General features: G+C 41.6%; 1 protein-coding gene across 14 annotated transcripts in view; it reads right to left on the reverse strand.

The window, feature by feature from the left end:
- Window positions 1-27,535, reverse strand: part of Rbms3 (RNA binding motif single stranded interacting protein 3) — a 1,318,100-nt gene that overhangs the window by 217,386 nt on the left and 1,073,179 nt on the right. For all 14 annotated transcript variants that reach the window (XM_026779049.1, XM_026779048.1, XM_026779046.1 and 11 more), the window contains 2 exons: window positions 23,387-23,544; window positions 10,441-10,520 (listed from right to left, as the gene is read on the reverse strand). In XM_026779049.1, coding sequence (XP_026634850.1) covers window positions 10,441-10,520; window positions 23,387-23,544 — 238 coding nt within the window. The remainder of the gene's footprint in view (window positions 1-10,440; window positions 10,521-23,386; window positions 23,545-27,535) is intronic.

Raw genomic sequence — 27,535 nt, forward strand, 5'->3', positions numbered from 1 at the left:
AGGGACTGGGGAGGGTATGGGGTGGGGGGGAATAGCGACTGGGGAGGGTATGGGGTGGGGGATTAGGGATTGGGGAGGGTATGGCGTGGTGGGAATAGGGACTGGGGAGGGTTTGGGGTTGGGATCTATAAGCCAAAACTATGAGTGTATGAAAAGGCCTCACGTAAGGTTGCTTCTTTATATGCAAATTGAAAATACATGATTACAAAAAGGAATGTGTTCTGCGACTCTCTGTGTAAGGGCTTGTTCTCCAATGTTACAGTCTTCCTCTCGTCCATCCTACTAAAATGGCATAAAGAAACTAAGTTAAAATAAGGAGGTTTTTTTTTCCTGTTTTACATATAAGCAGCTATTGAATATAGCCTGGGTGAAGTTTATTTAAAGCAATTCCTAAGCTAATGTATAAGATTTCTCTTCTAATCAGATGGGTGCGATGTCTGTCTGTGTCTGAACACATCAAGAGTGTGGAGTTGTATCCTACGGGTCTGTGGGTGGCACACAGGTCCAAGGAGCTAAACTCAGCATACCCACAGGGTTGAGTTTATCTCTGGAGGCTTGAGAGGAGAATCCATATCCTTGCTCTTCCAGCTTCTAAGGGGCTACTCGCCTTCGTCCACAGCCAGGCCAATGGTGGTGGCTCCACTCTCTACCCTGTTTTCTTTACTCTGATCTCTTGAACTTTTAAGAACACCAGTTCTTCATTTGACTCACCAGGTAATCCATACGAGTTTTCAATTTTGAGTCTGGCTTAATTCCTGAATTCTGCTTTTGTATGTAATCAATATATTTATAATTCTGTGAGGTAGCATCAAGAGTGTTTTGGGTCCTGTCTACCAAGTCCATATATTAACAAATTATTTATTTATCAATGAACAAATAATGATTATTATTGCTTCATTCTGAACATTGATTTGGATGACTGAACCAAACGGCAAAGTGTAGGGGCTGTATTCCTAGAGTTTGTGAAATAATTATTTAAAGAAAAAAGGGCAAGGGGGGGCTGAAGAGTGGCCCAGTGGTTGAGAGTGCAACCCTCTCTTATGGTCTTTGTGTGTACCCACATACATGTGTGAGTGACTACACACAGACAGACACACATACACATGAAAAAAATAAAATCACTCTTTAAAAAGAGGCAAGGGGAAAGAGATAAAGGTCAACATTCTCTTTTGCTGTTGTTACTTTGCTTTGTTCAGAGATAATTGACAGATCATGAGACAAAGATGCCTTTGAAAGACATAAAATCAGAAAATAAGGCATGAATATGCTCATTTGTGATGGGACAGTTCTGGTTTTGAAATGAAAAAGGCTAAAATAATAGAAAAATAATGAATCTATCAATCATGGGCTTAAAGACATAAGAAGTCAGAGGAGGGAGATAATAAGATAAACAAATGAGGGCTACTACAGAGCCTGCCTAATGAGAGCTCCCATTCAGCCTTCTCAAAGTATTGTCTTTCCAGACTTCATTGTTAAAAAACAAAAAGATCTTAAGTAATGAGTTGGATATATGGTAGGCATCTTGACTGTTGCTGGGAGAGACTAGAATATATTTAATTCAGAATACTAAGCATTTATCTAGAAAAGGGTTAGAATTTGTTTTAAATGAAATCCACTAAGTGAAATCGCATATTTAGAAGGGCACCAACCACTTAATTATTCAGTTTGCTCTCCCTGGCTTGCGCCTTAATTGGTCTTAAGCCACTCAACTCTCTTAGCTTGCTAATCAGACGTACTTAGGCAGACACTGAAATAGCTTACTCATTAGCAACACTGACAGGAGGCAAACGCCCAACACTCTTAGAAACAAAATTAACAATTTACTGTGGGTTTGGGATGGTCTTCCTGTCAAATCTTCCATTTGGAAGTGTGCACAAACCTAAATGTGGTTACTAGCTGAGAAATTAGTGGTGAAGTTGGTCATGATCATTGAGATGAATATGGGCCTCTCTCTCCTTCTCTGTTTCAACCTCATTCAATAACCAGAGCTCACACACATTCTGATGGGTGCTAGAGCTTTGACATTGTTGTAACAATTAAAATCTATATATGATAATATTGGAAGTTATTAATAATAAGCATCGTAGTATTCTCCTGGCAAAGAAAATCAATGGTGTTGAGCCAAGACACAAAAATACAAGCCAGGAGCCGGGCAGTGGTGGCGCATGCCTTTAATCCCAGCACTTGGGAGGCAGAGGCAGGCGGATCTCTGTGAGTTCGAGACCAGCCTGGTCTACAGAGCTAGCTCCAAGACAGGCTCTAAAGCCACAGAGAAACCCTGTCTCGAAAAAAAAAAAATACAAGCCAGGGAACTAATGTGTATTTGTCAAATATTCATTTTACGGTAAATTCTACCAGTCCAGGTAAATTCCACCAGTACAGGGTTATTCCAGGGGTCAACGACTCTCTAAGTTTGTATGAGGCCTGGGTTGGTTGAGCCTTGGTCAATTTTTGTCCAAGGAGGGAAAGTGTAGAAACTAAGGTGTATGTGGTAGATATGTTAGAGGACCTGGAGATGGCCATTGTCACTTGTAGCTAAAAGTATAGATGACAGAAGGGGGTGGGCATGAGACACAGGGCACTGCTTTTTCTGACCTTTGTGGTCCCTTCTAGATGAATCTATATCTTTTCTATTTAACTCATTGTCCAGTTTACAACTGTATTACCCTTTTCTTTTTCTTCCCTCCTATATTAAATCAGTTATGTATTTACCTTGCTAAGATCAGTATGGTCCACAGAAGGCTAAGACAGGATGGGCCAAGTCAATGGCCAAACAATTCATACAGAATTGAAGACATCATTGATTAAGATATTTTATGGTTGCTTTCTGAAGCACATTAACACTATTACAACAACAACAACAATAATCCTACTTTTTTTACAAGCCTACTATGTATTTAATAGATAGAAATAATGATGAAATTTTTGTGAAAATGTAGTTAAGTGCTTTCCAAGTAAGCACAAAGCCCTGAGTTCTAGTCCCAGATCTGTAGACATGTGTAACCTTAGCATTTAGGCAGTGAGAACAGCAGGGTTAGAAGTTCAATTTCATTTGTGGCTATAGAGTGAGTTCCAGACTAGCAGCCAGCCAAAGAGACACGAGACATCATCTTAAAAGAAGAGTAAATAAGGGGGTCAGGATGGTGCTGGATAGATGGCTCAGTGGTAAAAAGTACTGGCTGTTCTTGCAGAGGATCCAAGTTCAGTTCTCATCACCAAATAGCAGCTACAAACATCTGTAACTCCAGGAAACAACCCCCTCTTCTGGCCTTCACAGTAATTCCATGCACATGGTACACAGACATTCACAGAAATTAAAAAAAAAATTAGAAAAGAAAAATGAAAGAACAGAAAAATAACACCCCTTAAGTACTGCTAAATCTCACTAAGTGAACTCAAAACTGATACCCAACTGGGTTGAATGTTTTACAAAGTCTATCTGAAATATGAATTTTATTTTGATTTAAGAAAGCACTTTCTCTCTCTCTCTCTCTCTCTCTCTCTCTCTCTCTCTCTCTCTCTCTCTCTGTATGTGTGCGTGTCACTAGGCTTTGTAATGAGGACAGTCCTCAAGAGTTGGTCTTTCCTTCCACCATCTTGAGATTGGGTTCTCGAGATTGAACTCAAGTCAGATTTGTTCACAAGCATCTTTTCCACTGAGCAATGATGCCAGGCCTCATATGAGGCTTCGTTCCCCTCAATGCAATGGCGCATGTGAGCACAGCAATAAGGATATATTTTTGCCAACTGTGTAGCACAATACTTTTCTATTTGTGGCCTATTTCCCAGCTAGAGTTGTGTTTCTGGACTTAGAGTGAACCATGAAAGGAACACCAATGCTAATGGTCTCCAGCATTTCCTACACACAAGATATCTAAGTTGATTTTAAATTTTATATTTTAACATATATTGCATTTGAATATGCTGATGACATTTGCTTTGCTTTGAAGGAGTGTTAAGTTTAAACAAATATTTATTTAAAAGTAGCTCGATTATATTTATTGTGTGTGTGTGTGTGTGTGTGTGTGTGTAACATCCTGATGATCAAATTCATAGGCTTTCAGCAAATGTCTTTTCTCAGTAAGCCATCTAACCAACCCCATATTTTCTTATAGTGAAAAAAAAAACACTCTAAGAAACTTTTCTCTGACATTCTCATGAAGTGTTCGTATACATTCATAATTTACATATTGTTACTTATTTCAAGAAAGGAGAAACAGTACATTTACTATGTCAAGACATCAAGCCAATAAAAGATAAAATCTCTGTCATAGAAAAAACAATTTTTCTAGTTCACTAGCTGGTCCAAATTGCTATTGTGAACAAGGTCTCTTAAAAATGGAAAGCATTCTCTAATATGACAAGATGTCTTTCAACTCTCCCCGATTTCCTGGAGTTCAGTTGGGATTAGGAGCAATTATCAAAGAATAAGAAAATCTTAAGAACAGACATGGATGATTCCATTTTCTTCTAGAAAGACAGCTTTGCTGACAGAAACATGCACTCACAGGCAGAAGTCTCATCTGAGAACAGAACGTGATTTATTTGCCCACAATGCGGCATGTAGGTTGTGTTCATCAATGGATGTCCTTACATGGGAAAGCCTTTCCCACACTGCGGGGTCACTCTGCTTTAGGGCCTCTTTGAAAGCGATCCTTTTGAGTTCATGCCCTCCAGAGCCCTGAGGTTTCTGGGAACTTAGCCTTTGCTCTGCCAGCTAGCTGGAAATGAAATGCTTTGGGGCTGGCCCGCATAGCTGTGTAATTCATTACGGAACACAGAATTGCCTCGGGTGAGGTGGGCAAGCAACTAATGAGCATTCGTTTTGCCCAGGAAGTATCAAGATCAATACACAGGACATGCAGCATTTATGGAACACTGTGCTGTCTCTGCTCTCTGGGGGAAGGAGCATTGCAGGATCTCTTTCTGCTAATGATAGCGATGCAATGTTCACATGACAGGCACTATTTAACATGTGAGGCTGACCTCACCTTCTGATCCGTCAATGACAACAGTAATGTTCGATCTTTTTAAGCTTCCTCATCCAGGTGTCCTAATACTTTATGGTTTGATTCTGGTATCTATCTATCCAACTACCCATTACGCTTATCTATCCATACATATGTATCATTGATCTTTCCATCTGCCCTCCTTCCTCTTTCCTGATCCTGTTGAGCATCATCTGAACCATTTGGGGAGGCTCTAATAGTGTGAATGGAAAGATCCATGATGCCCTCATTGACACTAGACCTCTTATGAATCAATGGGAAGAGGCTTGCTATATAGAGAGACCCAGGATGATCTGAAATGTGGCATCTACATCATTCCCTTCAACATCACATTGATGTGTGTCACAAAGAAAAACTTAACAACCATGTAACTAATATTTAATGAGCAAATTATTCATACTATAATCAAAACACAAATGGTGTTGACTTCATAAATGAGATCAATGTTAGATGATATTCTTGCAAATGTGTTTAACAATGATGGTTCTGAATTTACAATTTATAACCATGTCAAAGCTCAGTATTCAAGGAGTTATTTTTCTTAATCCTTGGTAGAAATAGCACTATGGGATTCAGGAGATGAAAGAGATTATTACTTGGTCTAATTAGCCTTGTGTTTCCTATAAGGGTCACCATCATTGCCAAGGGTAACAGAATGGAATCCCATGTGTGCTCCACAGTGTATGCCTGCTTCCATAAACCATCCTCAAATGAAGATGGGAGTCACATGAACTTAGCACAAATTGTTCTGCACTCCCATAGCACGATATAGGACACTGAGTGATTCAACATCCACAGCCTTCTTAGGACACGGTGACTCAGGTCATTGCACATGACTGTGGATTGTTCGCACATGGTTTTAAATATTGCTATATTGAAAACATCCATGTGCAGACAAAGTCATGGACTTCTGGCCCCAAACACACGAAACTATGCTAAAGCAGAAGATTGGAGTTCTCAGTGCTTTTGAACTCTGCCTCTTTTACTAGTTCTTTGAGGAATTCTTTACAATGAGCGTAATTATGTTCACCCTTATTTTTGTTTCAAGAAGGCCATATCAGTTAATGTTATTTTGAAAATGATTAGTATGTTCACCAGCAAAGAGAAACTCTCTCAACTATTTTACTGAAAGGAGTTGGAAAACTGGTCACTTAAAGAGGGAAAATCAGAAAGACACAAGGCTGGAGATGGTTCAGTGATAGTGAATGCTTGGTGTTCTTCCAGAGGACATAAGTTCAGATCCTAGCACCCACACTGACTCACAACCCTTGTAACTCCAGCTCCAAGGGGTCCAACAACTTCTCTGGCTGCCATAGACAGCCCTACACAAGTGCACATAGAGATTAGCAAGCACACAGACATAAATGAAAACAGCAAATACATTTCACACACATAAATCAAAACAATAATTTTTTTTTTGGTTTTTCAAGACAGAGTTTCTCTGTGGCTTTGGAGCCTGTCCTGGAACTAGCTCTGTAGACCAGGCTGGTCTTGAACTCACAGAGATCCACCTGCCTCTGCCTCCCGAGTGCTGGGATTAAAGGCGTGCACCACTATCGCTTGGCTAAAACAATAAATTTTTAAAACCATTCCCCGGACTCTCTTCTGTGTGTTATAGCAGCTGCTAGTAACCTTGAACTCTTTGTCTTTGCAATGGAAGAGAAAATTCAATTAACAGATAAATTTCTGGGCTATCAAAAATTCATGTGTAATGAACTGACCACTCCAGCATCAGGAACAAGTTCAAGTCCCCAGAACGCACGTCAAAATCAAACGGATTAGCATGAGTGTCTGCGATTAAAGTATATCTTCAGAAAGACACAGGCAATCAAGACAGGGTACCCAGAACCTCATGGGCCAGTTAGCCTTGAATACACAGCCACAAATAACTAGAGACACCCTGCCTTAAACAAGACAGAAAGCAAGGAAGGCCTAACCACAGTGGGTGTCGGTTAACCTCCCCATGTCCGCCATGGCCTAAACGCAACAGCACTCACAAATACAAGCACACACATACAAACCCTCTAAATTTTTCAAAAATATGAATTATAAAAATAATATTTTAAACGGATCCACATAGAAGCTATGAGCACCAAACTGAGTGAGCAACATATGGCCCATTTGATCCTGCCTGCCACGACATCCACACTGGATCCTTTGGGGACATTTCCTATTATACCTTCCCAAAACCTGTTTCTTATGACATACTCTTGTGTTTCACACCAGATTTACATATCAAAGATTTAATATCTTCAGTTAGCATTTGAAGCTTTTATTAAACTCTATTTGACTTCCAAAATTATGCATAAATAAAGGCCAACTTGAGAGCTCCTGATGATCAGCATTGCATATTTAATTCTGTTCCACCGAGGGGAGGCCTCAGAAGCGTAAGTTTCACCTCTAAGTATTTTGTAAGGGAGCCAAGCTGTTGGTTTTCTTGCTGCCATGAGCTATCAAGGGGCTAAAATCTCACAAGCAACTTTGTGTGATGCACCATGCTTCCATTGGGGGTAGCTATGATGTTTAAAAAAGGTGCTAGCCCTCCCTGTGTGCAGAGGAAGAATGCTGGAACATTAAGGTATCTGTAGGGATTTTTCTTGACTTTAGCATTAAATTATTTTAATCACCTATATGTTTGGGGAAAACCAAACAAAATATTTCCAAACCTGTCAGGTGAAGATGGATTTCAGTATGTCTTTTTTCCTCCCCAAAGGAAGAAACCTATAAACTTACAAACCTGTGCTCAGATTTTAATTAATGATTCCACGTAGTTAGCTCATTGCTTACCTCTTTAACATAACCATGGGATTCACACCTAATTCAATTCCTTCTGTGTCTGCAGACATACGTCGGGTAAACTGGGATTAAGATGAGGGAACTGTGGGGTCTGGGAAGATGGTTCATTTAGTAAGGAGCTTGTCACGCAAGCATGAGGACCTGAGTTCAGATCCCCAGAGCCCACATAAAAGGCAGGCATGGTGGTGTGTGCCTGCAATCCTAGCTTGTGAAGTGGGAGGACAGGCAAATCCCTGGAGATACTGGCCAGCAAGTCTCACCAGATTGCTGAGTTTCTGATTCAGCAGGAGACACACACGCACATGCACGCACACTTACGTGCCTTGTCTATTCGAAGCCAGTTCTGGGCAGAATGTCTTGAGTTGTCTATTTATACTAACAGGAGGAAAAAGCCCACACTGTTTCTCCTAAAATGCAAAGACAGTTTGCATGCTGAGAAGAAAACTGTGACAGCCTTTCTTAACAACACCATATGTCTCCCAGTGGATCATGACGAAGTCAGTTCCCAGAGGGTGGAAGCTAACCAAATCAAGGCACCTGCATGGCTGCATGCACACTCACTGACTAACCAATCACTTGCCTTTGCATCTTCTCCATCATCCAAACATCCTGAGGAAGGGCATTCCTCTTTACTAACACCCTCCCCAAGCAACCAAGTCAGGACAAAGCCCTGATTATGCCATCAAAAAAAAAAATCTCTATCGTTCACATTTTCTCCTCTATATAACTTCAATCTGTTTAAGGAATTGAGAAGCCAAATTTCCAAACCCTTTATGGATTCCAATGGTAGTGATGTTATAACAGTAATTGTCAGAACTCAAAATATAAATTATATACACATATATACATATATATGTACATATATATACACATGTACACACACACATATATACTTTTTTCCACTGATACAGGTCATCATCAAAAGAGTCATACAGTAAACAGCATTCACTAAAAGGCTCTTAGTATGCTATAATTTATCTCAGCATAGCTCTTCATTCAATCTTAATTTTTATATATTAATATGCAATATCATTTTTGAAGACAGAATTTCAGGTAGTCCAGGCTGTCCTTAAAGGCTCCACGTAGCTGAAGATGACCTTGAACTCCTGATTCTCCTGCCTCTGCCTCCCAAGTGCTGGGAAGGCAGGAGTGAACCACCATGCCCAGGGCTCATGAGCTATTTTTCAATGTAATCATCCAACACCAAATACCTTTCTTGTTCCCTAACAGGTTAAGCCAAGTTAAAGCATCAATGATTCTGATAGACATGATACATTTTATTTTTTATGTTAAATGTAACTCTTGATGATCAAAAGTGGTATCATTTTACAATGTATATAAAACTCTTAAAATTTCTGCCTTGAGAAAATATAAAACGCTATGGGATAGTATAGATTGCAGCTTTTAACAATTTCTCAAACTGTCACTTATATTATTGTAAAATTTTTGCACTCAGATTTCATGACTGCCAAATTGCCATAAAGTTGTCTTACAAGTGGATAGTGGTGGTTGGGGTCCAATATGGGCTCTTCATCTCTGCTATCAATATCACGGCATAGCCACTTAATACAAGGCAGATGAAGGACTCCGCACTCACGTCGAGTGTCACAAGCGTTGTTCATCTCAAGCACACCTGCACTTTGATCTGTTCCTCTTCTAACCCACTTCAGGGAATCAACAGCAACAATTCAAACACACCACAATGAAGAATCACCCAGAAAGTCTGGGAACGAGTTTTTAAATAGTGTTTACACACACGTACACAATTAGGAAGTGGGGAGCTGGCTCTACAGCTTAGGTGCTTGCTATACAAGCATGAGAGTCCAAGTTCAGATCCCCAACATCCATGTAAAAGCTAGGCATGACTATGCACTTGCAGATGAAGACAGGCGCATCCCTGGAACTCACTGGCCATCAGTATAATCAAATTAGTGAGCTTCCGGTTCAGTGAGAGACCATGTCTCAAGAGAATAAAACAGAGACTGCTAAGACATCCAGTATTCCCCTTTAGACCTCTCATGTGAGTGCATAGCATGTACATTCACATACACATGTCATACACCACACATACTACTCAACATGCACAGATCTGAAAAAAGGAGATGTAGAAAATGCACTTTTACAACACTCCAATAGTATGCAAACGATTTACCCCCAATAGTATGCAAATGATTTACCCCCTCCAACAGTATGCCAATGATGTAACCCCAACAGTATGCCAATAATTTAATACCTCCAACAGGATATAAATGATTTACCCCTCCAACAGTATGACAATGATGTAACCCCAACAGTATGCCAGTAATTTAATACCTCCAACAGGATATAAATGATTTACCCCCTCCAACAGTAGGCAAATGATGTAACCTCTCCAACAGTAGGCAATGATTTACCCCCTCCAACAGTAAACAATGATTTACCCCCTCCAATGGTAGGCAATGATTTAACCCCTCCAATGGTAGACAATGATTTAACGCCTCCAATGGTAGGCAATGATTTAACCCCTCCAATGGTAGGCAATGATTTAACCCCTCCAATGGTAGGCAATGATTTAACCCCTCCAACTGTAGGCAAATGAATTAACATTAGCCAGAAGCCAAGACACTTTTCAGTGACTTCTGATGGCATTTCTTACCTGGGATGCCTGGTGGTGTTTTCAGATATTTTCCATTAAAATGTTGAATTACCACTTCACATTTTTCGGTAGACTCCATTCTGGGTGGGGGGAGAAAGTATGGGGAAGTTAACATGAGATTATATGTTTCTATCAAGTTGTTCCTATAACAATATACAATAAAGGGTTATAAGAAAGGGATGGGGGAGTTTAATTTGACACGTGCACATGAATTACCATCTGTTGTCATAGCTACCACGGTGGGCTAGTGAGACTTGACAAGGTTATCACTGCTCAATGTGTCATCCCATATGGCTGCCCAGGGGGATGTCACAGAACTCACCTGAGACCTTTACTTCCTTCTACACAAGGCAGCTTGGCAGTGGACAGCATTCAATTGATGTTAACCAAATGACTAAATTAGCAGCCAGGAGAGGCAGGTTGTATCAATGGTGGCATGGAGGCTGGAGGAGCCAAACTTCCTCTCCAGTAAGTGGTGGCATTGGGGATCTTGACCAACATCAGCCATGGTCAAAGCCTGAGCAGTGCTAACTCAGCCACACTGTGAGAATGATGCACTGTATTTGGATAGCTTGCTGCCTATGGTCACATGGTGGGGCAGTTATTAGCCCTGTTGCACTTTTATTGAAAACGCATTCTGTGGAAGATACCTAGAGAGAATTATTTGGGGTCCGTACATATAAGAGGAAGCTAAAAGAACACACAAAACCATAATGTTGTCTTTTGATGCGGCGTAATAACCAGGCTAGCTTAATATGAAACAGCAAAATTTAATGAAGGGATAGCTTACAACACCAGCGATCCAGCGATGGGCAGGAAATACAAAAGGGCCTATGGGGCTCACGCCCGCCAGATACATACGTAAACATTAGCCCCAGGCAAACACCCCCCCCCCATTGGGCTGGGCTTCCCCTACAGTCTTTTTAGAATTTTGGCTACTTTCCTATTCCTTTTTTATATTTAATACTAGATACAAATATTCATAAGATGAGGTTTTTGTGTGAAATGTCCGCATTTCACGTACAATCTAAGGACAGATTGCTTTCCCATCCCAGCATCATGTTCATCTTGGCAAGACTGCCCTGGCTCAGGTGTATCTGCAAGGGTTTCCAGAAAATAAACTGTATATGGTCTTCACTTTGTTATTTCTCTCTGTCTCTCTGTCTCTCTGTCTCTGTCTCTGTTTCTGTCTCTGTCTCTCTCTCTCTCTCCCTCTCTGTGACAGTCACGCCCTTAGAGGTGAAAAGAAGGAGTCAGTCCCTAGAACTGGAGTTAGAAGTGGTTGTGAACCAGCCCGGGAGCTGAGAACTGAACTCATGTTCTCTGGAAGAGCAGTAAATGCTCTTAACTGCAGACCCAACTTCCCAACTCCATCAATGACATTTTAAATATAGAGAATAATATATATGTATATATATTCAATCATTAATGACAAGAACCCTCAAATCATAAGATATTTGAATAAGAAAAGCAAGACATATTTTCCTCATTCTAAATATTTAGGAACAGGAAAATACAATTTTCTTCATCTTTACATTTCCTACCTACTAGAACCTTTAATCGTATTCTTCTTATTTCTACGTTTTCTTTGTTTTGTAGTAGGAAACTTCCTTTTCTAGGAATAAAAGAATTCTTGTCTGGCTCTGCACCTTCCCACAGGGTCTACTCCCTGCTGCCTCTTTGAGGAAAAGCTTCCTCCTAGCAGAGACATGAGCCCGAGAGGAAATGGGAGCCCTTACCTCCCACAGATGCTGCATTAGTGGAATTTTATTCTAGGAGGTAAAGACAGGCGGCTCATGCCTTGAGTCCCTTCTCTCCTAAACCTGTCCCTGGGAGCTCACATAGATAAGAGACAGCGCGGATAAACGCTGCCTGCCAAGCCCCACCAATCAAGCCCTTTCTCTTTGTCCTGGAATGACACATATTTTACATGAAGACCAAACATAACTGGAGGTTACAATGTGCAGCTGCGGATTCTGTGAATACAGGAGCAAGGAAAGAAGAAAGCGGGCTGCTGCCCACCCCACGTGCCTACACTATTTTTACTCTGGTTTGAAAGTTTCGAGTCATCCCTTCTGGGTTCTAAGTACGATCATCTTCTCTTAACGCCATTTTACAGCCGCGGCAAGCCTACTGGGGTCTCTTTCTAAGAACACAAAGATAGCAGGCTATGCAGATGGCTCACTTTGGGTTCATTCAGATCTAACTAAGTAGATGTCTGCTGTGAGCCACCAGAGACACTTTTCTGAGAGAATAAAGCAATAAAAGTCTGTTTTCTCTGGCTGTAATCACGCCGTGTCAAAGCACGTTACGTTGTACCACCCAGCAGTGACAATTTCTTTTGAATACTTGGGGCCACATCTGAAAAGGCCAAGCTGCCCCAGTAATGATGGCACAGGCCGCTAAGGAGTGCCAAAGGGGCAGGGACAAAGCTCTGGAAACGAGAGTGAGACCTGTAGGTGAATAGCAGGGTTAGCCAGAGCATACCTATTTTCTCTAGTTTCGCAATGAAGTGCCCCGCGAGGCTGCCAACCCCAGCTATCTGAAATCTGGCCTGTGCTTGGGCTAAATTGAAGTGAGCGCTCTCTAGTATGTTTGGAAAGACAGCACCGAATGCAGCGGCCTTGACCAGCCCCTTTCATTTGGCCTGGCTCACTCCATTGTAGCTATTATTCCATGAGGTACCTGAGGCCTTCCCAGCTCTGCCCTGCAGATCAGCTCCAGAGTGGAGCCAGCCACCTGATAATGTGTTAAGCAGGGTCTTATAAGGTTCCGGTCACTGTGTAAAGCTTCCAGGGGTTTTGTTAGAGCTGCCTTTTAAACATAAACACACGTTCAGGGTCCTGCTTCTTTCTTGTCTCTTGACTTGCAACTGCTGCTGGCTTCAGTCATTTGAAACACAGTGAAGAATTTGGTTGCTGCAGCAGCAGCTGCCTGCCCCTCGTTTGTCTCCTTCCTCCTCCTCTGTTCTCCTAAACAACCGCTACTGCTCAGAGAAACTGATTTCACGGCTCACACAATTCCCACAGTCAAACTACAGTGCATGAGAACCCGATCTAGCATTGGCAGAATGTTCTGGATCCGGCTTGACACACAGAGGAAGAAAAGTCTTGAGGAAAACCATGCTCAGCTTAACTCTTTCACCTTAACTCTCAGTTCACGATCTGAAAGTCCTAAGCATTATAAGACATGGATATAAAAACAAATCCACTCTGTCATGTGTTATGCTTAATCAGAGGCTTCCGCTCTTGTGAAATATTTGGGATTTTGCAATCATAGCACTGGATAAATTATTGGTGACTTGGAACATTCAACCTCGTGAGCCAAACATCCTCATTTCTGGTAAAATTTACACAAAGCATCAAAGCTATCAGAAGAATTTTAATGACTAAAATGTGTGCTCTTTCAAGCATTTCAAAAATAAATCATATGTCATTTGCTTTATAATCCATTGCAATGTAGAGGGCCATGGTGAGTTCCTAGGACAACGAAAAAAAGAAATCAAAAAAATTAAAAATATTTGATAAACATCCTAGGCTGTGTGTGTGTGTGTGTGTGTGTGTGTGTGTGTGTGTGATTGCATGTGTGTGAGCCCATGTCCAAAACCACTTTGTAGAATTATATCATTAAGTCAGTTTTCCTTAGGAATGTGGCTTGTGAGAAGATGCCCATGCTCCATTAGATGGCCCTACAGCCATGCAGATACAAGCAGCATTAAGTGGACGGAGTAGGTTTAAAGGTGGGGGTAGAGCATGTGAAATTTGGAGGAAAAAATGAGGGTTGTATGGGAGGAACTACAGGAGAGGGACTGAGGAAGAATTTGATCAAAACCTACTGCATGCATGTATCAGATTTTCATACAATAATAAAAAGGTTAAATAAAAATGCATTATATTACTAAAGAATTAGAAATTGTCTCAGACATTTTCTCCACTGCATAAATAAAAAAATCAACTCTTTGATTTGGGGAGCACCATAGGTGTCCTCCCTGAAGATTGGCTTGCAGATGACTTGGCCTAGAAGCTGCACCTCCTATCTCTGTACTCAGAAGGATTTTCAAGGAGACAGATTACCATTGTGGTCTTGCCAGTGTCCTAGTTTGTTTCTGCTGTGATAAAACATCCTGACCCCATTCTAAAAGCAATTTAGGGAACAAAGGGGATTATTTCAGTTTAAAATTCGAGGTTACACACAGTTCATCACTGTGGGGAGGTCAAGGCAGGAACTTGAAACAGTCAGGTTGCATGCACATCCGCTGGGAGAGAAATGAATGCACGCGTGTTTCCTTGCTCGCTTGTGCTCAGCTCAGCTCAGCTTTTCCATTCTCACACAGTTTAGGATCCCATGCCTAAGGAATGGTGCTGCCAGGCAATTTCAGATGCAGAGACATTCTCCAGGGTCAGAATCAGGACTATCCAAGAAGACCAAAGCCAGAGGAAATGTCACAGATCTGAGCAGTCTAGGAAGACGCAACAACACATTTGAACACGGTGCACTGAACTGGATCCCAGGACAGAACGAGGGCTGATGGAGGAGAGGGTGGGTTCCACAGAGAGTCTGGAGTTGCTATTACAATGACAGCTTCTTGGGTTTTATGTCTGCTAAGACTCATCATGTCAGCAATGATGACCTTGAACTCCCGGTGAAACAGGAGCCTCAGGAGCATCGCCTTGAAGCTCATGGGCCATCTAACCTCCGTAGCAAGAGCAATGGACAAGTGAGACTGTTCCATTAGCAAGGGGAAGGAGGGGACCAACTCCTGAAAGGTGTCTTCTGGCTCACAGCCACCTCGCCCCAATAATTAGTTTTGAAAAGAGAAGGAATCTGAGGGTTTTTTCCCTATTTCCTGTTTTGGCCTAGTGTCTGAGGCATCCTGTCTCTAAATACAGGCTGTACTGGATTCTGAGGACAGTACTCTGCTTTCCCTGTGACCTGCAGGTGGCAAGAGCTTCCTGAGGTCTGCCTCTCTTGGCATCTCAGGATCACTATGTCAGTTCCCATGACCCTGTCCACAATTCCGGAAATCAGCGTCTAGTCTTCTCTGTAGAGGAATAATATGCTGAACCTATGTCCATCACCTTGATCAATAATGGAGAAATAAAACATAACCACAGGGGATGTACAGTTCAAGAAACATGCCAGAAAACAAAACAAAATAAAATCAAAATGGCTTTTCTTCTGACTCAATACAGAAAGTATCAGAAAGTACCTCTGTCCCTCAGATTAACTGAGTACAGACACCTAAGAGTGTGTGACATTCTTGTCTAGATGCATATTAATCTAACTTTTTATATAGGCCAGATTAATGTTTCCAGAAAGAGCTTTGATTATAGAAATTAGAAAAATAACACAAAAATAGCTTGATCTCTTTTAAATAAGCCATCTGCATGTAGAGACAAGAGACATATACAGGCTGAAGTCTGGGTAACCAGCCTTTAGGGCAGGCCTTCAGGATGACTTTCAAGTTAGCTTCCCTGGCTGTGCAGTGGGGCAGAATAATACATTCAGATCTGGAAGTGTTTGTCTGGAAAGTCTTGTTTGTCTATGATGCTCGCTACTGAAGAGGCTCAGGTGGGTTGAAGATTCCCGCCTGACGACTAACATGAATCCAAGGCCACCAGCATGACTAGTGAACCCTGGGTATGCGTACAGCCAGTGCCAGGGAACTCACCTAGCATGCAGTGAGGACCTGAGGACAGCACTAAGAATAGCCTTGCCATTGTATACTGTAGAAAGCCAAGACTTTGATGCTTTGAACTTTCCAAAAGACTTCTAATTCATTTCTTTGAGTCACATTTTATTATTAGATATTGTTAAAGGCATTCTCTTGTTTTGTGGTCTCCTGTCTCCCAAACTTGCCAAATCTGCCACAGCCGAGATCCCTTACTTCCTTTTTCTCTTAGCAGGTTTTTTCCCCCTTCCCAAGTCCCTAGAGATTTCTTTTTATCATTTGCATATTTCAAAATTGAATTATTCCCTATTGAAAGAGCTGTCCCACCTTGACCCCTGGTCCCATACTCTGAATCATAGTCCTGTATTATATTTTGATTTTGTGACACTATAGTAATTTGATATTATTTGATATTTGACTGCTTATCACATCCAATGATCTCCATAAACCAATAAAATATTGGTTCCCCAAAGCAATATGTTTCTCTGTTCATGGGCATCTCAATAATAACGTATTAAAATAGTGCCTGGCATGTAGGGAACCATAGACATTTGAATCTGATGAACTAAGATAGAGAATGAATAAATATATTTCATATATCAGGAAGAAGTTTGAAGCTTGAAGTATACAAGAATACAGATAAGACGTACAGAAGAGAGATAGAAACAAATGATTTCTAGCCCATGCAGAACTATGCTTACCCCTACAAAGATGTAGAGAATCAAGGGGTCAGACAAGCTTACAGAAAGCTGGGCATGGAGGAAGTATACAAAATAAGTGGCTCAAATTTAAAAGGCAAGCAATAAGAGGCTATATTTCCAAGTGTGTCTTCTCTGCTGACCAGCACCAACAACTGGCCTGAAATTCCAGGACCACTGGGATATCTAACAGTTCACTTCACTTTCTCCCGGTTTCTTTTTAGAACAGAAAGGGGGTGAAGGGATTTAATACCTCCAAATTTCCCTGGGAATTCAGTTCACCAAGTTCAGTTCCACGTGAGTGAAGGACTTTTGTTTCAGAACTGTGTTTTTATCCAACAAAGAGTTATTTTTTTTTAAAAAAACATGTCATTTTTAAATGATATATAGCTATCTGACGTGGGATTTCTTTCTGTATGTTGTTATTACCATTGATAAATATAGGTTTTGGGCCTATAGCAGAGCTATAGGGGAACAGAGCTAGGCATGGAAAACTAGCTGGGATAAAGGAGGTAGAATCAGAGAGAAGCCATGTAGTCCAGCCGGCGCCAGACAGAACTTTAGCTGGTAAACCACAGCCACGTGGAGATACACAGATTAATATAAATGGGTTGAATTAATATGTAAGAGTCAGCCAATAAGAAGCTAGAGCTAATGGACCAAGCAGTGATTTAAATAATATAGTTTCTGTGTGGTTATTTCGGTTCTGGGCGGCTGGGACAAACAAGCAGCCTAATACAACAATCAACATGTTCTTCCTTTCCCAGCTTCTTAGAAAGATATAGGAAGAGCAAGACTGGAGTTTGGGATATTTCAGATTAACAACTGAGTGATGCTGTTTGATTCATTGTCTTGTTGGCTGACTTTCTGAATCACTGACAAGGATGAGAAAGGCAGTGTGATTTTGGAGTAGTTGAGATGCTACTAGTCCAGAGCTTAACCACAAGTTATCCTGAGCTATCTTTAGTGGCCCCAATAGCCACAACTTGCCCAGGTCTGTGTCTGACTTTAGCATCATGACTTTGTGGTCAACTGAAAACTTTTGAATGCAGACACTCAGCTGATCACGTCATCCCACCACCCAGCAGGGCACAGACACTTCAGAAAGTATCTCAGGCCTATAGCAAAGTTTGCTCTGATTGCAGGCAACCTACTGAGGTGAAGTTTCCACCTGTATACTTGAATAATATGTTGATTTATGATTTTCATTGTTCTATTACTGTGAAAACTTCATGGAAGTTACTACATAGAAACATGGTATTTGAGGTAACCCAAGTCTGTTTCCCCAGGCCATGGTCACTCATATTTGGCTCCAGAATAAACTCTCTCTTAGAAGCTTCAAAAAGATGACTGTGTTTTGGGGTTTAACAACTAGGTGATTGATGGCTCTGAGGCTCTGAATACATAGCCATGAGAACAGATGGTTCTGCCTTCTCCACCCACAAACACAGTGTTTGATGGTGAGAACATAGAATGCAGGTAGGAGGCAGGAAGCAGCGCATGACAGGGAGGTATCCACAGAGGACAAAGCCAGGAGGAACCAGCAGCGTAGCTCCCAGTGGGTCACATCTGCCCAGCCACTGGAGGAGGAATTACAATTACCAAAAGAAACGGCCTCACTCTTTCCAGTGTCTGCCAGCATGACTGGAACTGTCTGGGTGCAGACGCAGCTGCAGCAGCGAGATTGCTAATCACGAAATTTACCCTTGATCACATTTGATTTCCTGGTTCCATGTACCTTAGATGGCAATGCCAAAAGTACTGCAAAAAGTACAGGGCAGGGTAGTTTTTCTGTTTTTGTTTGTTTCCTTAATACCTTAGCAGAGTCAAGGTAGATATAAGTGAAAAATGCCCCAAAGAATAAAAACCAAAAAGAGTTGGATTGATTTGATGGGCATGAAACATTTGCCAGGGAAGCAAAGAGCAGCTCTTGCTTTATACTGGTTCTTAAATAAAACTTGCTGCTTTCATTGTGTTTATTGTAAATCTCTTTTCTTGTTATATTTCAGGAGATGGGAGAGAATAACAGATCTAATGCCCGGTTAGATAATAAAGCTATAAAATGTTGATATTCAAAGTCATTCCTAAAAAATACATGAAAGACTAAAGCCAAACCATCCCAATGTGTTCAGTCCTGTCTGTGCTTAGGAGTGAACATAGTCAGGCCTGGCTAGTACCTGGACAGGAGAAAATATATTGTTATTTTTATTTTTATTTATTTATTTATTTTTGGTTTTTTGAGACAGGGTTTCTCTGTAGCTTTGGAGCCTGTCCTGGAACTCCCTTGGTAGACCAGGCTGGCCTCGAACTCACAGAGATCAGCCTGTCTCTGCCTCCCAAGTGCTGGGATTACAGGCGTGCGCCGCCACCGCCCAGCTGGGAGAAAATATATGAAGAGTATTTTTTGACTTGCTGTTCATATTAATTATTAATGATCAGGCTAGTATTTGTCTAAAACTTGCATGAATTGACATTATTTTTAATTGATAAAAAAGGAAGAATGGCAACGATTTATTTAGAAAGTCTGTTCATTCCAGAGGGAAGGGCCAAGCACAGTGTGGCCACAAGTTAAGGGCCACCTAAAGGAAGCCCCTAGGAGAACCACACTGAGAGCACAGAAGACGGAGTGAACACACAGCACAAAGGTCTCTGCAGCCTTGTCATGCTCTTTAGACCCCAGGGGAAGGGCGGGGGACAGTAAATGCCTTCTTAAAGAGGGTCTGTGTTTTCAGATGTTAGAGCCTCCTTCCCACCCACCCCCCATCACATCTCCACACTGAGTCGGGCTTCAACGATCCCTCACAACACTTTCGTGTGATTCTTCTGGACAACTGGTCTTCTGTTTCTGGGAAAAGGAAACAGACAGCTTGGGCACATGCTCATGTGCCTTCAGACTCTCTGATTTATGCTGGGAGTTGATCTTCATTTTCACAGGCCTGCCACACCCACGAGCTCCCTAGGAACCCCAGATGATCAACATTCCCACCATTAACGTGGTTTTAGAGGTTTATGACATAGCTCTAAAATGCCACCTGGAGGGTGGGGGATCTCACCAAATTGTTTCAAGTTACAAGAGAATTTCTTAAACTGAAGGGAAGCCATAAGACTGAAGCGTGTGCAATTTCACACTCTGCCCAGTGTTTCGGGAGCACTGAAGAACTTTTTTCTTTTTCTGCACCCTACCGGCATTCATATCAAAGCTTTGAAGTTCACTGTTTTAAATATAAAATGAAGATAGTCCTTTTACTTTGAAGAGATGGTTATCAAAGAAGATTAATGTATAGTTTGCAAGTAAAATAATAATGGGGAGCATGTTTCTTTTGAGTCAAAAAGATTTCAGATCTCTTGAATATAAACTAAGGAACGGTTAGGGGTGACCAGAGTGATATCCAAATGACACACCATGCAGGTTTTGTCCACTGAGATATATAAACACATTCTCAAGACACATGTTACAACTTACTAGATACAAATATAAGCCAGCTGCTCTTTCAGTGGGCACAGAATCTTCCTTTGATAGAGCCTGCAACACTCTGGGCTTCGTGAAGAGCCAGCCTAACACCTGAGCTGTGCAGAACCTGCTGCGGTTTTCTGTGACACTACACTGACCCCAGTATTAGAACTGGCTTATTGTCATCAGCCAATGCTGTCTTCCCCCATGTTGTTATAATACAAGAGAGCAAGCAAAACATTGAAGGACTTCAACTAGTCATCAAAAGTTACTCAAGAGTGACTGGGGAAATGGTTTGGGTGGTAAGGATGAAAAACTTAACTTGGGAAAGTGGGGACCTCAGCAAAGTTTAATTTCTAGTCCTGTTAGTAGAAGCAAGAGGCACCATTGTTGCAGAAAACAGAATGATTGCTATATTGAGAGTAAGCAGGAATCTGGATGGTTCTATTAACACATGGTAGAGCTAAAAACATAGCCATAGTTTATGCCGTTGAGTCAATCATAGGAAGTCCTGCTCCTCAAAATTTAAAATCTAAACTTAACCGAGAAATGAAGACTCATTCTCCATCTATGTCCAAGAGACTGACAAAAGAAATCAGGATCTTAACTTGGGTTCTTTTTCTAAATGTACTCTCCTTCTAAAGTCAGTAAACCCAGTCCTAAGAGAAGAAAAGCCTGCTGACCACGCACTTACAATCCCAGCGCTGAGGAAGCCGAGGCTACCCTGTGCCACAAGGTGCTCCTGTCTGCAAAATTAAAAACAAAACCAAAGAAACTACCTGGAGTTCCATGGAAGAATTCAACTGGTGATTTAAGGTCACAGCCCGAAATTTAAAGATTATTGATCTAAGTTACTTTGGAAAGTCATAGAATGATAATCATACAGTTAAAATTGTACTCATCTATCCACCCACCCACCTGTTCACCCATCCATCTATTCATCCTCCCACCAGTCCATCTATCCTCCATCTTTCCACCCCCCACCCACCCACCTACCCACCCATCCACCCATCCATCAATCCATTCATCCACCCATCCATCCACCCATCCATCCACCTATCCATCCACCCATCCATCAATCCATCCATCCACCCATCCAGCCACCTATCCATCCACCTATCCATCAATCCATCTACCCACCTACCAATATATCATCCATCATTCACCCATCCATCTGTTCAACTACCCTCCCATCCATCCATCTACATACCCATCCATTTATCCATCCACCCACCTCCCTACCCATCCATCCATTTATCCACCCATCCCCCTCCCTACCCATCCATCCATCTATCCATCCACCCACCCACCCATCCACCCATCCACCCACCCACCCACCTACCCATCCATCCATCACCTACTCTTTCATCTATCCTTCATCCATCCACGCATCTATCCACCCATCCATTCACCCATCCACCCATCTTTCCATTTAACAATCAAAAAGAAAACAAGCTAGCAATACAGTGGGAGAACACAGAAATAAAGTAAAGTATTGGGTGCAGCTATGATAAATCTTATTTGAAAAAAAACTTTTACAGGAGTGGGAAACATAGAATTTAACTTGGGTAACAGTCTGGGGTTGGAGGTCAGGGAAGAATTCTCTGAAGAAAAATAGCTCAGTCAGTACCTAAGAGCTGAGTAGGCAGAAGGCAGCAGAATAGCTGTACACAGGTGGTCAATCAAAAAGGGTAGCCTTGTCTAGATCACAAGACAGGAAGAACCATTGCCGGGAAGGTGAGCCAAGCCAGGGTGACACTTGGGGATAGTTGTGGAATGAAATCACTCAGGCAGTGCTGAAGGACTCTGATGTGCCTAGATTTGAATTTTTAAGGTCGCCCTGTGACTTCTCAGTGAGAAATACTCCAGAGGAGGAAGAGGCTGAATTTAGAACAGTGAGAATAATCAACCAAAAGCTCCCAGCCTCCCATAGTTCCTCCAGAGATAAATCTGCATTTTGTCCTTTCATGATTCTGATGATTTGATTGTTTAATTCTGCCCTTTGTAGAAGACTGGGCTTTCTTCCCTTGAGGCAAATCCAAAACATACAGTAGGGATTGGTGTGAAAGACAAGTGAATAGCCCTGATTTAGTGCCTCGAGCTACTCTGTAGCTCCATCTCAAGTTCATCTGTAGTCCTAGCGCATAATGATTCAGAAGGTAATATATTTGGAGACAGATAATTAAGTTAAAAGGGGACCCTAATCCACCAGGACCAGTGCTCTTAGGAGATTCAGCTGGAGTGCTGAAACCATTCAACCGAGCTATTTGTGAACCTCACAGGATGAAAATCATGGAACGGATCACTCACCAACCACCCATCCATCCCACCGTGAACAAAGAAATCAAACATGTAAGCCAGCAGGATGGATGGAAGCCAGGACATGCTGCTCTTGGACTTGCTATGGAGTCGAAATTGACCTTGAATTTCTAATCCTGCTGCCCCCACCTTGCCAGCATGGGAACTATGAGTGTGTGCCACCATGTCTGTTTTACATGTGTCCTACCGATCACCTTGGGATGAACCTAGTCCACACTGTCCCGGCTCCCAAAGAACCTATTATCCTCCTTCTGCCTATACTCAGTCAGGTGGGCTACGGAGACTCAGTTTAATTCTCCAATTTCTTATCATTAAGCAATGGCATTGAACTTCTGATTCTCCTGCACTGGGACTATGAGAGTGTGCCACCATGTCTGGTTTACATGGGGCTTTACCCAAGGTTTGCTGAATGGTAGGCAAGCAGTCTACCTAATGAGCTACATCCCTAGCTCCACTACACAGGATTTTTGCTCTGGGATACTGGGTGAAACTGGAAATCTCAGATTTAATTTCTTTGCAAGTATAGACAGGACTGAATGTTCAATATGCATACTATTATGATCAGATACCCGTACAGAGAGTCTGTGTACATGTATTAGCAAGCACAATATATTTACGATTTCATGGATTTTTCTTTGGCTTGAAGTAAAGCTACGGAAAGATGAAATATTTGATAAGCTAATTGTATTCTCTTTCATTTTGCATTTTCCATTACTTTAGGCTTGAGATATTACTGGGGAGTGGGATTAAGAAGAAGCACCGGGGAAAGACAGGTCCCACATAGGTTCCTTACAGAGAAAGAGTTACCTGGCAAAGCCAACGCCCCTGCTGACTCCGTTAGCGTCTCTCAGGATTCTGGTGGATATCACATGTCCAAAAGGCTTTAGCATGTTCTCCAGCTCCTGCTCATCCATAGAGATGGGGAGATTTGAGATGTATAGATTTGTAGGGTCTTGTTCTTGTTGCTACGGGAAGAAAAAGAGACAATGATGTAAGATCTATTGAGATGCACTGAACGTAAATTGCAAACCAGTCTAAAGTTCTCCGATGTTCTCAAAGGCACAGCTTCCCAAGCTTCCCAAACACCTTAGACAGCCAGAGTGACTGTCCTAGTTAGGGTAATTGTTGCTGTGATGAAACACCATGAGTGAAGAAACTTGGGAAGGAAAGGGTTTATTTCAGCTTACACTTCCTGGTAACACAGCACATCACTAGGGAAGTCAAGGCAGGAAGAAGCTGAAGGCAGGAACTGATGCAGAGGTCGTGGAGGAGTGCTGCTTACTGGCTTGTTCCCCATGGTTTGTTCAGATTTGTTTATTATAGAACCCAGGACCACCTGCATAGAAATGTCCCCACCCATAATGGCCTGGGTCTTTCCCCATCAATCACTGGTTAAGAAAATGCCCTATAGATTTGCTTACATCAGGTCTAATGGAGGCATTTTCCCAGTTGAGGCTTCCTGTTCTATGTGACTCTTGCTTGTGTCAACTGATAAAAAAAAACAAAAAAACCAACAGCCACAACAGTGGCTTACAACTCATCTCATGAAGTCCCGCTCTCAAATGTTGAGATGACAGGTGTACGTCACCACATCTGGCCACCAATTCCTCTTACTCAACTCCCTTCCAATGCAGAACATTTCGTATATATATAAAAGATTGCCATCAGTGAAAGCCAGGCTCGTTGTCCACACTTCCTTGTAAAACACACGCTCACACTACAGCTGAGCTTATGTGAACACAGATTAAAATCACACCTTATCCATGAGGCCTCCACCTGCGACTCCTCTTACTTCAGATGGCACTGAGCCCTTCAGTTCCTCTTTCCCATCTTTGCTAAGTGCTTGCTGTAGACTATGCATGACTTTGTATAGACTGCAGGGTGACAGCAGAAGTCACTGATTTGTCCCTTCTCATGACTTCCTGGGTAGGAGTCTCATTGTCACTATAGATCTTGGCCATCCCGCTAACGCAGGTCTTTTTCTCAGGTTGTGAGCAATTCCCTTCTCACCTGAAACAAACAAACACTTTGCAGCTTCTCCTGGCATGTTCACCTGGCCGGCGTCACTACATTTGCCCTGGGAGGTTACTGGCCAGTGAGATAATGCTTCCTGCCTGCATAGGCACTGCTTGGGGGCAACCACAGATCTGATAACTGAGATTGCTCCTTGTTGTGGAATATTATTTTATCAGGGCAAAGGTGTGTTACATTTGCTTATCCTGCAGAATATTACTTTAACTATATAAGGCTATTCATATATATATACATATATATAGGTTTATATTTATATAAATAACTATTTATGCTGCATTTGTTTAATTATGAAAGGATGTATTGCGTTTTTACACCTGATTGGTCTAATAAGGAGCTGAATGCTCAATACCTAGGCAGGAGAAAGGAGGGAGACACCTGGTCCAGAAACCAGACAGCTGCCGCCAGCCAGCCAGACATGAGAAAGGTAAAAAGAAAGGTAAAAAGCCCTGAGGTAAGAGGTAGATGAAGAGATACAAGTTAATTTAAGTTAAAAGAGCTAGGCTGAAAAAAGCTAAGTTAAGAGAGCATTCAAAACTAATAATAAGTCTGGATCATGGTTTGGGAGCTGGTTGATGGCCTAAAATAAAAAGCCTGGTAGAGCTCCTGAGTGTCTGCCAGGCAGGTAGCAGTCTGTATACTCTGAATATATATGTTGCTTTCATTGGTTGATAATAAAAGTTGCTTTGACCTATACTGAGGCAGAATATAGTGTGGCAGGGAAGTCAAACTGAATACAGGGAGAAAGAAGGGCGGAGTCGAGAGAGACTTGAGCCAGTCACCCAAGAAGCAAGTTGACAGCAGACCTGTAAAAGCCATGGCCATGTGGCAATACATACATTAATAGAATTGTGTTAATTTAAATTTAAGAGCTAGTTAGTAATAAGCCTGACCAATAGGCCAAAGAATTTGTAATTAATATGTTTCTGTGTGATTATTTGGGTAATAAATCACACTGTGGTCAGTAGACAAAGCTCTGCCTCCGTGTGCATACAGATACACTGGATGAAGGACGGACTTACATCCACAGCAGGCCAATGAAAGCACTCACTGTGTATTCAGAAGAGTGTCAATTCACAGTTACCAAAGTGAACTTACGTCTGGAATTTTCCTCTCACTAGGTTCAGGTTGTGGTTTACCATGGGTCATTGAAGCCCTGGCAAGCCAACCAGCGAGTGGAGGGTACTCCTACCAGCTACTGCTCGCTCTCGACCAGTCTCAACACACCACTCTGCTAAGGCTACACGCAGTAAGCCATCATCCCAGGTACTTCCTGTGTGTTTTTTCTCTCATTAGCCCTATGCAATAAAACCCCCACTTTGTAGAAGGCACATTCAATCCCTAGCTTGTCTATGTGACAAGTTTGAAAGTTAGGGCATATTCCCTAGACCACCATCTAGGCCACAAGTTGTACTGCTCTTTGATGCTGCCTCAGGCTAGACCAGTGGGCACCATGCTGTGACCTAGAACCTCAGTATTAATGCTTCCCGAAGCCAGGTATGCAATATACACCTATGAGCTCAGCACTCAGGAGGTGGAGGCATGAGAGTAAGAAGTTCAGGGCTAGCCTCAGCTACATAGTGATTATGAAAGCTATCTGGGCATCATGAGATTCTCTTTCAAAAGAAAAAAAAATAAAAATTTTAAAATGTCACCTGGAACTGGATAGAAATAACAGTTCTCAGGACCATCTTGAGGTACTGAATTATGGACTCCAAGGCCCTTGGAATGCTTCCCATAATTGCATCAATTTGAGAGTTGCCATCACAGACCAAGCAGGAATTCTTATATGTAAATGACCTCATTATGTCTAACGCTTCTTTCAGTGGTAACAATGCTTATGCAAGCTTTGCCTAATAGCAAAGAAAACCACAACTGTATGTTTAAATTTTCTACAATACATGTACGAATTAATAATAAATATAAATATAGTTGTATGTATTTTGGAACAGTTGTATTTTCAGAAACAAAACAGGGTCAGAATGCCATGATTAATCACTAATATCAAAATAAGTCATCCATTTAATTGACTCACTATACTTTAGTCAAACGAAACCTTAGCTTCAAGAGTAAACAAGAGATTAAACTGGCAAAAGGAATCAAAAATATCTTCTGGAATAAGTAAAGATAAGGTTTTAAAAAGAATGAGAGACTATAAAAAATGTAATACCAAATATTATTTTAGGTCAAGAAATAATTTTGATACAGAGCTAAATTGCATTATTTGTAACAACTTTATGCAAATAGGTCACCGATTTTTTTTTTATTAATTCTTGAGATGAATAAGATTTTGTCGTGGAGAGATGGCTCAGTGGCTAAGATCACATGTTGCTTTTCTAGAGGACCTGGGTTCAGTTCTTAGCACCCACATAGTGGCTCACAACTGCCTGTAACTCCAGTTTGGGGGTTCTCAATACCCACATAGTGGCTCCTAACTGCCTGTAACTCTAGTTTCAGGGTTCACAGCGTCTACACAGCAGTTCAGAACTATCTGTAATCCCAGTTTGGGGAATCTCAGTATCCACACAATAGCTTCTAACTACCTGCAATTCCAGTTTGGGGATCTCAGCACCCATACAGCAGCTTCCAGATACCTGAAACTCCAGTTTTGGGGTTTTCAGCATCCACACGGCAGTTACAACCATCTCTAACTCCAGTTTGGGGGATCTAATTCCCTCTTCTGGGCTTGCACACATGTGGTGTACATACATATATGCAGGCAAAACACTCATCCACATAAAAATTTTAAAAAGCTACTACTGTGTTTGTTATTTAAGCCTACCTTACATTTTAAACACTTTTACTACCATGAAAATGTTAAAAATGAACACATCTATCTGAACAAAATGCCACACAGCTTTAGCATATGGGAATGGTGCCTATATATGTGGGAAATATTCAACGGAAATCCTTGTTTCATTTCCT

The sequence above is a fragment of the Microtus ochrogaster genome, chromosome 5, assembly GCF_000317375.1.
Source record: "Microtus ochrogaster isolate Prairie Vole_2 chromosome 5, MicOch1.0, whole genome shotgun sequence".
Lineage (NCBI taxonomy): Eukaryota > Metazoa > Chordata > Mammalia > Rodentia > Cricetidae > Microtus > Microtus ochrogaster.